The sequence below is a fragment of the Mastigoproctus giganteus genome, chromosome 13 (assembly GCF_048544385.1).
Source record: "Mastigoproctus giganteus isolate SK-2022 chromosome 13, ASM4854438v1, whole genome shotgun sequence".
In the NCBI taxonomy this organism is placed as follows: Eukaryota; Metazoa; Arthropoda; class Arachnida; order Uropygi; family Thelyphonidae; genus Mastigoproctus; species Mastigoproctus giganteus.
This window is the reverse complement of record NC_143587.1, coordinates 166966862-166983333: the sequence shown is the minus strand read 5'-3', so window position 1 is coordinate 166983333 and position 16472 is coordinate 166966862. Positions and strand designations below refer to the sequence as shown.

The 16472-nt window shown below is 37.0% G+C and overlaps 1 protein-coding gene across 1 annotated transcript in view; it reads left to right on the top strand.

The window, feature by feature from the left end:
* Positions 1 to 2703: 2703 nt before the first annotated feature.
* The window catches only part of LOC150076580 (ninjurin-2-like), a 62782-nt gene continuing 49013 nt past the window's right edge, over positions 2704 to 16472 (top strand). The window contains exon 1 of the mRNA XM_090387137.1: positions 2704 to 3028. Within this exon, the coding sequence (XP_090243263.1) occupies positions 2918 to 3028 (111 nt within the window). The 5' untranslated portion in view covers positions 2704 to 2917. The remainder of the gene's footprint in view (positions 3029 to 16472) is intronic.

Sequence of the window (16472 nt, the reverse complement as noted above, 5' to 3'; positions counted from 1 at the left end):
CTGGCTTCCTAACTTAGAGTCCAATTGATTTGAGCTCCTTAACACATTCCAGGTGGAAATGTTTCCACTGGTGGCCGCAGCAACCCCAAGAGACAGCTGATGACAGGACATCGTAAGGTCCTGTCTTGCTGTTAGAGCTAAATAGCGGTCTGTCTGGTTGACGTAGCCCTCGGGAACTTTGGTCAGCTCATCTTGTAATGGTTCCTGTTTCCTGAAACTGCTTCCATAGTGCCGAGACGGCATTGGATAACTTGAAGCTAATGTGCCACCTCCGCCTGCGACTACCCGGTTTTAAACGTCCAACGTCCAATTTTGGCCCCGTTGAGAATCCTTGATCAAAATGACGATGTAAGCGTTTAATTAACAGAACAAAAATCATTTTGTTCTGTTAAGTTTGTCGAGCAGTGTAGTATCAGGTGCATGGGTTATTATGTCCAGATATTTATTACTGGTCGAGCAACAACCGACTATCTCAGAGGCGTTCAAGGATTGGGCTTTCCGGAGTTCCATGTAAGCGTTTTCTGCGAGGCCTATTGGTATTAGGTTCTTATGGAGGCGCTGTGGCACCATTCCGCTGGTTAACACCGTAATAGGGGGGATAAACCAACCCTCAGAGCTAAAAGGAGTAGAAATAGAAACAAATGGATTTCCACATTTTGAGCCAAAGGGCTCTCGACAAAGTGACAATTACGATACTGACCGTGACTGCTTTCTCTCGAAGAGAATGAAAAAAGACACTGACAGACAGGAATGACCAGCTTTCCTGATATTACATTCTCTGTCAACACATCCTGTGAGCAAGCTTCATTATTCCGAGATGCCTCGAACATGCTACAGGTTCACAAAAAATGGCGAAACGTCTCCAACCTGGAGATTTATTAATAGAGACCACTAATTGTCGACACTCTGAACTACTATTACGTCTGACATCCTTGAATGGAATCCCAGTTAAAATCATACATACCACCCTCAATTCTTCAAAAGTAGTGATCACTGAATGGGATTTATTGAGCATTCCTGATGATGAACTAGTTCAGGAACTTAAAGATCAAAAAGTCACGCAGGCAAAAAGGATCATGATCCGAAAATATGGCAGTTTGGTTTCTATCGAGAGTATAATTTTAACATTCAGTTCTCGAAACCTACCTGCTTCAGTCAAAGCAGGATATTTAAACTGTCGCGCTTAACCATATATCTCGAACCCCTTAAGGTGTTTTAAATGCCAGAAATTTGGCCATTCCCAGGCAGCATGCTGTGGAGATGCAACGTGCAAACTGTGGGTATAAAATTCATACACAAACAGAATGCAAGGCATCAACCATGTCCTAATTGCAAAGGTCTACTTGTTACCATATACCACATTTCTTGACTTTCTGTCTTTGGTCTGATTATATCCTGATCTTTTCCTCGTAGGTTTATGGAGATTGCTAATGTTGGGCACCGCTGTGTCAATCAGACAGGTAATCTTTCCCGTCTTGTCAGTGAGAGTATATTCGGTCTTTTTTTTGCGGATCATCTTGTCTGTTCTTATGGAGCTGTTCTAGTTCAGCTTGTGGATAGGGCCTCCAATACTGCCTGAGGTTAGTACTTATTAGATAGTGTACTTAAAAGATATTGGAAACAGCGTCATTGACAGAAAACTTACATAGCCTATCGTGAACATCTAAGCAGCACTTCACTCATACCATAGAGATTGAGTTTAACTGCTAAGCTAAAGTGACTAGATCCAGTCTTCCAATGAGGGACATCGATTTAACATTTTTTTTTTGTTTTTTTCACATATTTCTTTTATTTTACCGAAATAAAACAAATTATTATATAGGTATTTATTATTAATTGTATTATTTATAATAGTAATTATATTATATACTATATTATGTAGTTATTTCTGTGAAATAATAAAAATACATACGTCTTTTAACAATAAAAACAACAGAAATTAAATATATTTTTCCGTGGAGTGAAATTTTCTTAATAATTCCTTCTACTTAAATCCGGGACGTCTGGCCACTTTATGCGAGACCGAGTTGAAGGCTCGACTCAGATCAGTGTAGATGAATCGATTTCTTTCCGATTAATTCCCCATTAATTTCTTTATTACAAAAGTTACCTAATGTGCATGGTCCCCGAAAAATTCGTTTCCGTGATTCTGGAGAAGTTCAAATTTGTTTCTGAAAACAAAACGGTCATGTCCTGTCGGTTAATGTATTTGTTTTTTATTTTTTCACCGCCGATCTATTTCTAGACAAAGCACCGTTTATGCTATTCGTGTAGAAGTTAACCATAAACATTTATGTCTCTTCCACGTCTTCATACACGCATAGGCTAAGGATATCTTTATCAGTAGAGAGCCCGATTATGTCCCTCCTGTCATCACATGTATACAAGAGTTGCAGATGGCACCTCGCCAATTCATAAGCATTCACAAATTGAATTTAAAAAAAAAAAAACCTTTTATTTAAGAGGCCTGTAAGTGACGAATCTCGTTTTCCTACGTCAGTTATATACGTTGTTCAACCGCGGAATATCACACAAAAAAAAAAAAAAAAAAAAAGTCTTCAGTAAAATGCTTATAGACGGAAGGAAAGAAAGAAAAGGGGGAAAATACCCAAAGTAGGCCATTAACAACGCTTGCAGCTTTGTCTGTAACACAGAATCATCGGGCGTCGGTCCTCTTTTCCTGTCGCGTCATAGTACATCTACCTTCCAAGGAAGCCACACGAACGCCTCTGCGATCAGCCACCAGAGCAGGAGTTAGGCTTAGCGACTGTCGCAAGAGGAAATTCTCGTCCGATTTGGAGAAAATGAGCAGAGTTGCAACTTGAATCCGGCGATTGTGCGCGTTGCTTGCCACTTGTGTGCGAGAGCTAAATCTAAACCTTTGTGTGTGGCGCAGTGAGGTGCTTGGGGACGAAACATGGCTAGCGAAAATAACAAACCGGCCGCCGCCGACGGGACAGAAATGACAAACGTAGGCGGTCCCAGCAGCGAGGCCAGATCAGAGCATGTTCCTCTTCGGGAAAGAGAGGTAAGAAGTAATTTCACGAGTTCTGTGAGAAATAAATAAACATTACGATAATGTTTGCATTTAAATAAGGACGCTTCTCAACTTTGAGATGCCATTTGTTAAAACTTTCCCTAATCAGACATTCATTCGCCCACATTTTGCAGTCGCATGACTGCGTGAAGCGCTTCATTTCTCGATGTGTTCTGAGCTGGATTACAGAAAATAAACAAGCTAAGTGGATCTCGTGAATTTAACTGCAGTTTATATTATGGGAAGTGCTTTTCCCCCGCCTCCCCCACCTAAGCTTGTCTATTCCTGTGTTCTAACAAACTTCATTTATTAAACTTAATCTAAACTTTTGCTATTCAGCTATACCTGTAGATCTATCGGCCGAAGGAGATATTTGTATACTGTTGGTTCTCCACGTCAGGTGCACTGAGCCAGCCTAACTTAGTTTCCCAGATAAATATAGCGTACTTGGAAGCAGCGGCTGGAGGTATACAGGTGAAATGCTATCCCGTTTGCTTAAAAAGATTGTGCCAGAAGTAGAATCCCGACTAATGAGTAAATTAACGAGACATTTTTTTGAAAATCAGAAAGAAAAGAAGCGATCTCATAGCGAAAGGAAGTAGAGAAATTTCAAAATTTTTCCGCTCTAATAAGTTATGGAAAAAACAATCAGTCATTCGCTATGGAAGTTGCAACACAAATAAATGTAAATCAAAGAACATTTCCTTATTTGTTACTGACCTAGAAATATCTCCGTTTATTCATATATTATAATTTTGATTGAATTTACAGTTGTAGTTTGCTTCATTTCGTTTTTGAAAATAATACTTAGTACTATTAGTACTAAATTATAAGTTAGTAGGATGAAAATGTAAATTATTATAAAACTTGTGATATATTTAAAACCATCTTTCTGTATTTCAGTACGTAGAATATCTTTTGCGATTTTAAATATGCGGTTGATTTCTATAATGGGAATTTACTTATGAAAATCGAAATTCAGTTTTGAGAAAAAATAATAATAATTCCAAAATATTTATATCTTAAATTTATGTCGGAATTAAGATGTTTTCAAACTTAAAGCAGTCAAATTGTTTTATATCTTTAAACAAAAAGTTGTTTGTAAAGGAACTTATATTGATTCTGGAGATTCATTTATTTAGTTACCCCTGAACTAAACGACAATTTCATTAAACATCTCGGTACTGTTACAACAAATTATACAACTTGGCTCGGTCTTACTTTACAAATAAACAGTGGTTTTCGCAAAGGATTCAGTGATTAATATTCCCACCAACTGAATCTTCTGAATTACTTAGGTCTGTTGAAACAAATTAATACAGTGTAACCCTTCAAGGTGTTTTTAATACTGGTTTCATCAATCAGATGAGTCAGAACACATAACAAAAATTAAACAAATATAAACGAAATCATAAACTAAAAGTATGACGTCTTTTATAGCTACCTACTACATACTGTATATTTGTCGGAAATATTCAACCTAATTAATAATCGAAATATTCTAGTTCAGTATAACTGCTCTGAATAGCATATAACTTGAAACCAGGCAAACATTTCCAATCTGACGACATTCTAATGAAATTTACGAGCCACAATTAGTTTTAAAAATATTTTCTAACGTTGTGTGCTTCATGAATATTTTGCTATACTTTTGCGTTTTTTTTTTTTTTTTTTAACTCTTCGGTGTCGACTTTCATTTCGCATTACACCAAACATTCACGTGAAGGCTGTGCTGTAGCTCTTTATATAATGACAAATTATGAAACGAGAAAGTTCTGCCATGTTTAATATTTCGTCGTCTCTAATTAGTGGCAGTCAATGGCTGCTACTAACCTTCCAAACATTAACCAGTTAGTTTTGGGCACTCTGCCTTAGAATGATTAAAGGAAGTCCACAGTAATAAACAGTGTTTTAATACCATTTGGGTTGAGCTCACTGTTTCTGACTGTACCTACACTTGGAGGCACAGATGGTAACAGTGGGCGTTATCAGTTTTTCTGTACATCTGCGAATAGCCAGGAGAAATAACTGTTTCTCTTACTATAATTTCAACTTTCAGACTGATTCGTAGGTTCTACTCTCCATCACGAGTTAATTACATTGGGTTATGTACACGAACTTCACAATTCCCTCTGCAACTGACGGTCTCACAGGAGAAGTGAATCACATAAGCATACCATTATTATTATTTCCCATTCATTTTACGCCATCGAGTAGCGGCGAATTATTTCTCGATAACACTTCATTCTCTGTAAAGTGTGTCTTTAGCAATAGACTTGCGTTAATATTCTTTTTCTCAAAATTTACTTAAAAATACAATGAATTAATAAAACATACACACTAATTCATTTTAAATGGCAGGTTAATTTGAATTGATAGAACCGTGAAGAAGTTATATATAGTTCCTTAAATTCTGGAGAGAAAGAAGAAGAGGGTAGTAGATTACATCTACTTTCATACTTCATTAGTTTCTTCTAAACGTTCAGAAACTTTATACTTTTATCTCTGCTTCATTATACCACAAAAGGTCAAAATGGGTACACCGAAATACGGTGGTACTTTATATACTAACTCGTCATTAAATAGCTTTGGGAGCATTTTTTAAATTTATTTAATTTATTTTTTTTTACTTCATTTATCGAGTCATTTTTGATGCATACTTGTTTACTTAGTATTAATAAAGCCAAATGATGCAAGAAAGTTAACTTTTCCTACATCAGCCAAAAATAAAGAGAATAATAATTAAAAATCGGAATATTCATACTATCCCTATCCAGTTGTTTTTTATTAAGTGCTGTCTCCAGAGCTGAATACAATATTGCATTGTATTCAGCTAACACAAAGGCCCTTATAAATCATAGACAAGACACCATATGCATTTCTAGCCGCCCGTTTACATTGCGCGAAAAATTTCGTCATGTTGAATAATATCCAAGTTGTTTTCGTTTTTAATCGCTTTTAGCTTCGCCCCCACTAGCTTATACGCAACTCCAGAGTTTCAGTTACCCAAATGCATAACTTTACATTTAGAAGCATTAAACTTTAGTTGTCATTTTTCGGACCATACATGCTACCACTGCAAGTCATTTTGAAAAAAAGTTGGCCTGACTTGAACTGTTAACCACCTTCCCACCTTCAAACCATCAGAAAACTTTGATAGTTTACCTTGGATACCCTCATAAATATAATTTATTAAAATTAGGAGAGATCCAACACCGATCCCTGCGGTATCACCACTTAGTACGCTGGTCCATACCGAAAATTGACCATTTATAACAACCTTCTGTTTCCTAACCTTTAGCCAGCTTGCGATCCAGCGTAGGATCTTACCAATAACTCCATCTTCTTCCAGTTTATATGTGAACCTTCCATGAGTGCCAGTATCTATAACTTTACCGTCTGAATATGTAATATCAGACTTGCTACCTACACCCAACGACTACATCATAATAATATACCAGACTGGTCAGTCATGAACTCCCCTTAACGAACCCATGCTGGAATCTATTTAAGATACCATTCTTGTCGAGATGGTCCTGAATCGCATCCTTAACCACACACTCCATGACCTTCCTTACCACAGAAGTGATTTATTGGGCTATAGTTATCTAACTCCTCTTTAGCACCACCTTTGTGGACTGGGGAAACATTAGCACTTCTACAGTCCAAGGGGAGCATCCCGGATTACAGCAGTGTTCTCATTAACATTCTCACCGGTTTGATACACTCATATGCAACTTTTTTTAAGTACAGCTGAATATATGTTTTTGTTGTTATGGGGGGGGGTTGATGGCCCATAAGCTGCTTTGGCTGTAATGTGCCTATTCATTTATTATATAAGGAAATGAGAAATTTTTGTAAAATCAGAAATGATTGAAAGTCCAATTTGCTTAAGGTAGTCGGAAATATTTGCCTTGTCACCAACGAGGTTCTCTAAAGCTATTGGTTTATCAAGATCTACCACTGATAGCAGGGTTGAAGTTCTGTCTTGTTTATATTAGTGGCAATCAATGAGAATGTGTTTAACAGACAGATTTATAGAACAATGTGTACACTGTGGTAGATCGTCTCCTGTCAGTAAATAAAGGTTGGCCAGATGAGTATGACCTATTCTTGCTCTTGAAAGGACTACTTCTCGTCTTCATGTACGGACACTGGAGGCCCAAATTTTTGGATCCTGGAAGATATGCAAGAGTTTATTATTAGTTTGAGATTGCTAGAGTGCTATCCATTCTGATAGGCATGTAGCATGAATGATTAGTGTATAGTCTGATTCTGGAAGAGGGATATTGGTTAAATCTAAGGTGGTTGGATTTTTTTGCACCTCTGTCGGCCAGTTCATTGCCCAAAATTCCAGTATGTGCTGGAAACCAGCAGAAGGTGACCAGTTGGTGGTATTCTTCAACCTGCAGTAATAAGCTTCTAATTTCATCAAGAACAGGGTCAACTTTATCTGAGGAATTACATAATGCCATGATTGAGCTTAGGGAATCAGTGAAAATAAGATTTTAAATAACAGTCAGAACAGAGATTTTCTAAAGCTAATTTAATTGTATATAATTCAGCAGAGAAGATACTGAATTCAGGTAGAAGGGATGCTAAAATAGTGATATTCGGAAACACTGCGGCTGACTTTATTCTTAACCTTGTATTTTACTATTTTTCCCCCTTAGTTTTCCATTTTTAACATGTTTTGGAATATGCAGGATGGTCACCTTTGCAGTTTGGGCAGGTAATTTTTTTTTGTAGCCGAATAGTCACTTTGAGTGTGATCTGAGGACCCACAGTTGGGGCAGACAGGGTCACCTCAGCATACAGTTTGAGAAGGGCCGTACTTTTAGCATTTATAAGATCTTAAAGGGTTGGGAATATATGGGCGAATGCTGCAAAGTAAATAACCTGCTTTTACAGAAGCGGGTATGTTAGGAGTATTGAAGGCGAGAATAATATTTCTGGTAAGTGTAAGTTGATTGTCTTTTTTAGTCATTATACGTTTTGCTTCAATTTCATTTTGCCCCTGCAACTCTTGGGTTATTTCTTCTTCCGTGACATTTAATAGGTCCCAACTGGATATGACACCCTTATTGAATTTAGGGTTGTGTGAGGAGATATTTTTACTGGAATGCCAGCAAATTTTGTAAGCTGCAAAAGTTTCTATGAATGTCTGTGGTTCGTAGTTTCCACTAATAAGTTAAGTCTTAGGAGATCCTGCAATACTTTCCACATGTTTTTGTATCACAAAGGGAGACAATTTGCTCATAAGCTGACTAGTGAGGGAGTGGAAAATTAAAAACGATGGGCAGGGGTGCTCCATCCGATCATTCTTCTGTCCCTTTGGATTATCATTTCCTAATGCAAATTTCTGTTCTTGAGCTCGAAGGGTGGATAATTGTTTTTATCCATATTGACTCCTTTTAGTCCTGGGTGTTTCTCTTTACCACCGAGATTACTGGCACCGCAACGGGGAGGCAAAAGCAGTGCCTGGTGTCACCAAGCGAAAGGTAGTAGGGGTTAGTAATAAAACTGTGAAATAAAAAAAGGTAGCTTTCCTCTCTTGTTCTGTACAAAGATACAGTACTTTTATAACAAGAGCTGTTGTTAAATGGATGGCATAACAAGAGGAACATAAAAGAACTATACTGTATATCGCTTTTAGGAAATCGCATTGATAGCACAAGGAAATCGTTCAGTCACAATCGCTTGGCACCAACTGAATACCGTCTTCTCCTGGAAACGGTATATTCTCATCTAAGAAACGCTTCTCCGAGATCATTACCTCACTTATTTTACATCAGTTTTTGTACGCACGTGACGTCTGTGAGATGGGAATTCGAGAAGTCCAAAGAAAATGGGCTCAGCTACGAGGTAGACAGATGATAAATGCTATTGACGACATAAATGATAGACTTACCTTGGAAACCCTCATCAATACCATTTAATAAATGATATTGGCGAAGGTATCCAAGATAAGCTGTCAAAGTTTGCTGATGGTCTGAAAGTGGTATTAATAATTCAAGCCAGGCCATCTTAATTCAAAAAGATTTTGATTTCTCCTTGTACTCTGTCGTAAAATTGGTAAAAGAGGACCCACAGACCACAGCAATCAAGGTTGATTGCTTCCCTGTTATCAAATCAGGGGCAAAAGTGACAGCGTTGCTCATTATCATTGGAAGGGTGAGCTGAAGTTCGGTAGTGAAGCCTGCGTCACAGGCTAGACTAAAAGCCTCAGCTGTAAGTCGGCCGATTTCAATCGGAATGCAAGAATTTTCAGTCGTTTTCATTCGAAAAATCTTGCACTTTCGATTTAATCTGAAAAACAGGCCTTAGAGCACTGTAATCGCACTTCCCTAAAGAAAAGGGAAGTGCGATTACAGATTATTTAGAGACATGCTGTAGTGATCCTTCGTGAACCGAATTTCCTAGAATAATTCATCCCCTCCCTCTGTCAAGAAGTCAGTAAACATTAAATGAACTTTTATTCATTCAAATAAATAAAGCACACAAAGAGGTCACTTATAGCGAAAAACTACTGTCTAAACTGGAAATACAAACTAGTTTGAATTTCCAGGTTGTTTCAAGGAAACCGTTAATAAACTATTTCTTTGTCTCGTAACAGGTCCTTAAGAAATCTGTCTACCGTAAACTACTCGGTGATCTAAAATAGAGAGACCAACCTTTCCAGGGAGTGACCCATTTTCCACCTGAGTTACCGGTTACATGAAACAAATATGTCGGGACCTATGACTAATTTCACAAAGTTATTGCAAAGGCTGTCGTCAGCTCTTTCAAGGAAGACGCTGACGACAGTCTTTGATTATGCTATCTGTAAACCTTTCATACCATCACCCCTTATGCTGCAGTTACGCCTGCTGCACAATATTAATTATGACAGGTTTAAAGTTTAATTTTATTATAATAAATAAAACGAAACGAAAGAGTTTGGCTTTTTAGATGATCTCAAAGGCAGCTCAGTAGTCAGGTGAGAAATCGTATAAAACTTTCCCAACCATGATCGATGGGAGTGCAAATCAGAAATGGGAATAAAAGTTATCAATTATTTTTCGGACAGGAAAACAATCATGATGAATGGATTTTTTTTAATGAATGGGGTACAGTCAGGACAGATAAAATAAAATAATATATTAACTACGAAGTTAGGTGGTTAAGCACTTCTTTATACAGGGCGTGTCAGTTTAAAAACACCGGAATCTGTCTCGCTTTATTTCAAAGCTATCTGTTGTTAAATGAATTTGATGTTAAAATTGGACTGCTTGCATTACTCTCTTAAAACGCCATTGGTCTACTAAAATATAATAGGTTTTTGTGTTAATTTCTGAAGTACTCCGATAACGGTTTTAAACTAAACCAGGACGGATAGCAAATGTATCATTCAGAAAAAAGCAACTGATTAGGCAAATTTAGAAATCGCAAAATCTTAACGGTTATTATAATTTATTCCAATTTTAACATCAAATTCAAAAATTTTAACCGAAAAACTGCAAAGATCCGGGCAGTAGTCTAAACCTTAAAATAAGCGACCCTGGTAACCTTTTAATTTAAACACCTTGTATACGTTGCCATTAGCAAACTTTAGTTTCAAGAACTGTACAGAGCATCACATACCCCCTGGGAATTGCCTCAGCCATGACACTACAAATAAACTGCACTTCCCAGTATTGCTATTTGTGGCCCACGCATTATGAATAAACATTTTCTGTTTGCAGGACTTCTATTTGGTTCTTTTCCATTTCCTCTAACCTTTTATATTCCTTTTCAAATTGATCTTTTATATTATTTTTCAAATTGCTGTTTTATTTTATTTTATTGTTTTTAAGCATGGTTCTTTATCTATAGAACCACAAATTTAGTATTTAACTAGTAAAATTAGGATTTAATATAAGAAGAAAAAAAAAAAACAGGCGAACCGGCTGCTTCTAGCACACCAAATTGCTAGTCAGCACCATTAGGCCTTAATGCCTGAAATGGTTTCCATCCAAGTTATAAATACACAGCAAACAGGAATCCAAAAATAAATAGGATCATGCCCAAAGTAAAACAATGTGCGTATAATGTTTAATTTATTACTATTACAATAGCATTAACGTCACATATGTACAGTACCAATCTGAAAATTCAGTTTATTCCTCTATAACACATGAAACATAAAATAAACAATTAAGTTTATATATATATATATATATATATATAATTTTTTTTAACACTTTTGTTTTCTCAATCTTAGATTTATTTTTCATTAGATGGAATGGCTTCAGCTTCTTCCGCTAATAAGTACAAAACAGTGTACTACTCTACTGGAACCTCCTTAGAAGTTAAGGAGGTGCCGGTAGATTCAGTTTTCCAGTTATCCCATAAGGAGATAACTATATTTACTTTTCACTTCTCTTAAACACAGAAAAAGAAACAAAATCGATTAATTTAAGGAAAAGAATCGAACTCGGCTGAAATGTAACGTAAACTGGATTGTACTGCGTAGATTTCAGTTAACCGATTACAGATTACATTTCGACAGGAAACGCAATACAAAATATTCATGTATTTCCATAGGCAAAATATGGTGGGGTGTACTTTAACAGAAACAGAAAGATTAAGAGTAGGCAGAATGATTTGAAAGTAGCAAGATCTCGAAGAAGGTGTCTCTTCTGCTGAAATCAAATACAGTAGATTATGTAGGTGATGCTTACACAATACAGTAAGTGATGTGATGTGATTTATGTGGTAAGAAAATTTGCATCATGAGATAGTACACCAAGGTCACAGAGATAAAGTACCCGTTGTGGAGTAGAGTGACCGATTGTATACAATTAGAAAATAGGACGAATTTATGCCTAGACAAATTAGTCATCTGTCCAGAAGCCAGTGACTACTTTCAGTCAGGTATTGCTGCATTAATCACATAATATTTTGAAATTAAATGCGTGTAAGCGTTGTTTAAAAACATTACGTGCTGTAGTAAATATGTTTTTTAAATAAGAAGAAAAACCAGAAATCTGTGTTTTTAGAATTGTTTCATTATTTCAAATTTTCCTCCGAGTTCCCTCTGTAGCGGTCCGTTTATGAATATTTTGTTCTCTCTTCAATTTAAAGCCCCCAGCCCGAAGATGCAGCATTCGTTGTACCAAGAAGAGTTGGACAAACCTACTCTCGAGTTCATGCAGCTGGCTTATCTCCGCCGATCTTCGGCTTGATTTTGTCTTATTGTAATTACGAACTAGACTACGGTTCTTGACAGTACTAAAGATTATATTTTGACTGTCCATTGGGAAGGGATGGAATATCAGTTAAACTTAATACTTGAGTATATAGGGAACACGAATCAGGCATAATGTGGTTATCTTAAAACACAGAACATTATAAACTACAATGTAGTTATTCTACCAATGATGTTATGATCTGGAATTATGTTTAAATGCTTTAATTTCATCTCTCTGGAATTATGTTTAAAAATGCTTTAATTTAATCTCTCTGGAATTATGTTTAAATGCTTTAATTTCATCTTTATTGACCTCTAAACTCAATCAATATTATAAAATCTCTAAAACTGACTGTTATGATAATTGTAAAATAAAAATAAAAAAACATTTCTTATAAAAATAAAAAAAAAGATTATTTAAACTAAGTTATAAAGGAATATATACTTATAACTGCAATTAGACTACAAAAGAATGAAAATCCTGATAAATCTGAAATGACTTGCCCCAATTTGACATACCTAATATTTTTTAGAAAATATAAAAAGGAGATTTATCATAAAGAGGAAGGAAAAAAAGAAAACGTATCTGAAATGAAGTTAGATTATAAATATTTGAACACACAAAGAATGATAGCACCGACTAGCCACACGAAGCTGCAGAGAACATTCGGAATCTAAAAAATGAGAATCTCTCTCTCGATTCCAGACAATGCAGTTGGAACCATGAAAAGATATTAGAGTACAATTCATTAAGAAAACAGCTTGTATCGCAGTGCTCAAAAATTAGATTCGATGAAAGATCAATATGCGAAGGAGATAAGAATTATTTATCCTGTAGTAGTATTCAAAAATAGATTTCATTCTTTGGACATTATGAAATATAAAACGATAGCTATATATATATATATATATATATATATATATATATATATAGCTATCGTTTAAAAAAAAAATAAATAAAATTTTTTTTTTTTTTTTTTTTTTTTGTTTTGAAACCACAAACACGAAAGGTGTTAGAACCTATACGCTTCTCGACAATTTACAGAACATGTAGAAAATGTGATGTAACTCGCTCAGCTTGCAACGAAGTGGGACAAAAATTGGTATGGTAGTGTAATATAGAATAACGATAAAATGAAGAGAGCGAGAAACTTCTGACAGGTATAAGCGACATTTATAGGAGTTGTATAAGAAGTACCAAAAAGGTTACTTTACAGAAGTCCATACATGATGCTCGAAAATATGTTCATATGAGATTAGTACGGAGTATTATTCCTTCCAACGGCGAACTATGCTCGATATAAGGGTGTCTATAAGAGTCTGTCACAACAAATCCCATTCTTCCACCAGTGCAGACCTTAGTGATCGAGGAGTTGGCTGTCAGCGTGCAATGCGACGACCAAGGGCGTTTCAAACATGCTCGATCGAATTTAAGTCTAGTGATCGTGCTGGCCACTGCAATCGATGAATATCTTCAGTTTCAAGATATTACTCCACCACTTGAGCTTTAAGTGCAGTGGTTTTGTCATGCATAAAAAAAAAAAAAAAAATCAGAGCCAACTGCACCCCAAAAAGGTCATACATACGGTTGGAGGATCTGTTCTCAGTACCTCTGCGCAGTTATGGTACCCCTGTTCAAAAACATGGAGGAATACGGCCATTGATCATGAGTCCACCCCCACACGTGAACACTGCCTCTCCCCCGCTGTGTCCCTTTCTCTTATATTCCAGGATGGTACCGCATTCCTCATTGTCTCCAGATGAAATAACGTTTAGAATCTGTTTATATGCTAAAACGGAACTCATCAGAGAATAAAAGTGCACCCAATTTGTCAGGACTCCAAGTCACATTCATTTCTCCAGTTTCGACGAGTTCTGCGGTAGTTTGGGTTAATTGGATACAAACCACTGGCTTATTTGCGTAGAGTCCACTTGAGTCGAGCCTTCTTAACACAGTCCATTTGTAAATGTTTTCACATGTGGCCACAGCAACCTCAAGAGGCAATTGATAACAGGACATCGTAGGGCTTGCTGTTAAAGCCAGTAGCAGTGGTCTGTTCTGGTGGACTTAGTGTAGCCCTCGGCGTAAAAGTGTAGTGTTTTCGTGTCTAACGGCACTAGGGGTTATCTCCATCTCCGCGTAGTATACATTGTTGAGTGAAACTGAACTACATGTACTTGTTACATTAAGCAACGTGCCACCTACGAGGCTTAAGTAGTACAACTGCCCGCCATCTCAAATCTAAACGATGATGACTTGCCATCCTGAGTACTGGAGATGTGGATATCCCACTGAGCAATCCCCAAAAAACGGGAATGAAGTGACAGTAGCAACCCTTGTTTTTTTAGGCATGAACAATTTGCATAATGTGCGGCTCTGTAAGGTGGGAGATCGATTTCTATTGGATACTCGGAATTTGCATACCAGGATGCATATTATATCAAATATTCGCTTTCGGCGACATTGTTCACAATAAAATATTCATGAAAACATTTTGTTCTGTTAATTTTGTCGAGCAGTTTACTGAGTACAGTACGTGCGTTGATGGTTGAGAAGACAGAAGAAGATACTTGTTTACATTAAACTTAAATTTCTGCAGGTTGTAATTTTCAGAAAATACATGTGAAGGAAGGTATTTTCCAGGAAGCTGAAGTTGAAGGAATAAATGAGGAAGATGAAAAGTTGGTTCTGTGAGTTACAGAACCGAATTCAAAACAGTGCCCAAGGAAATACCAGGGGAATTTGAAACGTCTGTGGCCTGAGTATGAAAGGATAGTGGTAGTGTTAAAATTTTCTGTACTTAATGTATAACACTTCAAATAGTAACCCACCAAGTTTCATGCATTTGCAGTAATCTCTTTTTTTTTTTTTATTATAGATCCCGAATTTAGAGTTGTGTGAATGAGGACAGATGGACAAAATCTGTCACCGCTCAGTCATTCAATATTTGGCAAAAAAGGGATATTCATTAGATATGATTACAGCATTGGGAAGATGTTCCAACATTTTCCATGTTTAAGAAATAGGCAGCAAAATGTAAACGAGGGAGGGAGCTCGTGGAAGATTATCCGCGCTATGGAAAACCTGCAACATCCATCACTCCAGAAGTTGAATGTGCATGACTGGTGATGAGTAGTCGACGAGTGATAGTTCAATACATTGCCAGCATCTTGGGCATCTCATCTGATAACAGGGGTTCTTGCAATGAAAAGTGTCAGTACGATGGGTCCCAAAGTTGTTGATAGCAAATCAAAATGCACAAGTACTGTCAAGTCAAGTGAACACTTGCATGGGTTTCAAGCATATCCAGCAAATTTCCTTGAAAGGTTCGTGACCGTGGATGGGACCTGGGTCCATTAATTTCAGCCAGATACAAAAGGACAGTGGAAACACAGCTCTTCTCCTCCTACGAAGAAAGCCAAATCGATTCCTTCTGCTGTCAAGGTGATGGCCTCAGTTGCTTGGATGATGATGAAATATTTCCAGTGAAAGACAAGACAGTCACAGGTGCTTATTATGAAGACCTTGTGAGGCGTTTGCGTGAAAAACTCAAAGAAAACCCAGGAAACCCAGCAATGGACCCTTGTGCCATCAGGACCCTGCGCCTGCTCACAAATATCTCATTGCTATTGCTTCACTGCCTGAGTGCGACTTTGGATTCTTGGACCATTCCCATATTCACCAAATCTAGCACCCGATGGTGCTAGATTTGGTGAATATTGGGTCTGAGAATTCAGAGTCACCTATTTCCTAATTTCACTTATCTCCTAATTAAAAAAAAAAAAATCTGGCTGGCATCCATTTTCCCAGCGACAGTGACGTCTTTTGTGCAGTGGATGCGTTCCTGGAGCCCCAAGGAAAAAACTTTCTTCGCAGCTGGCATCAACTCACTGTAGCTTCTGTGGCAAAAGTGTTTTGACTACAAAGGCGACTATGTCGAAAAGTAATATGTTACTAGACTCCCCTTCATACTCAGGGAGAAAACTTTTGACATGCTCCTCGTATGTACAGAAAAGGCATGCAGCAAAAGAAAAACGTCAGTGAGACTGACAGTAGACGACTTCGTAAGAGAGGGTAATTAACCTGATTGTCCTCATTTGAATGGAGTAATTCTGTTCTGTTAGGGTAATCTCTAATGGAGTTGGGGTAATCCCTAATAGATATTTAACAAGAAATTATTAATGTACGAGCTTACTAATTTACAGAAAAAAAAAAAAAAAGAA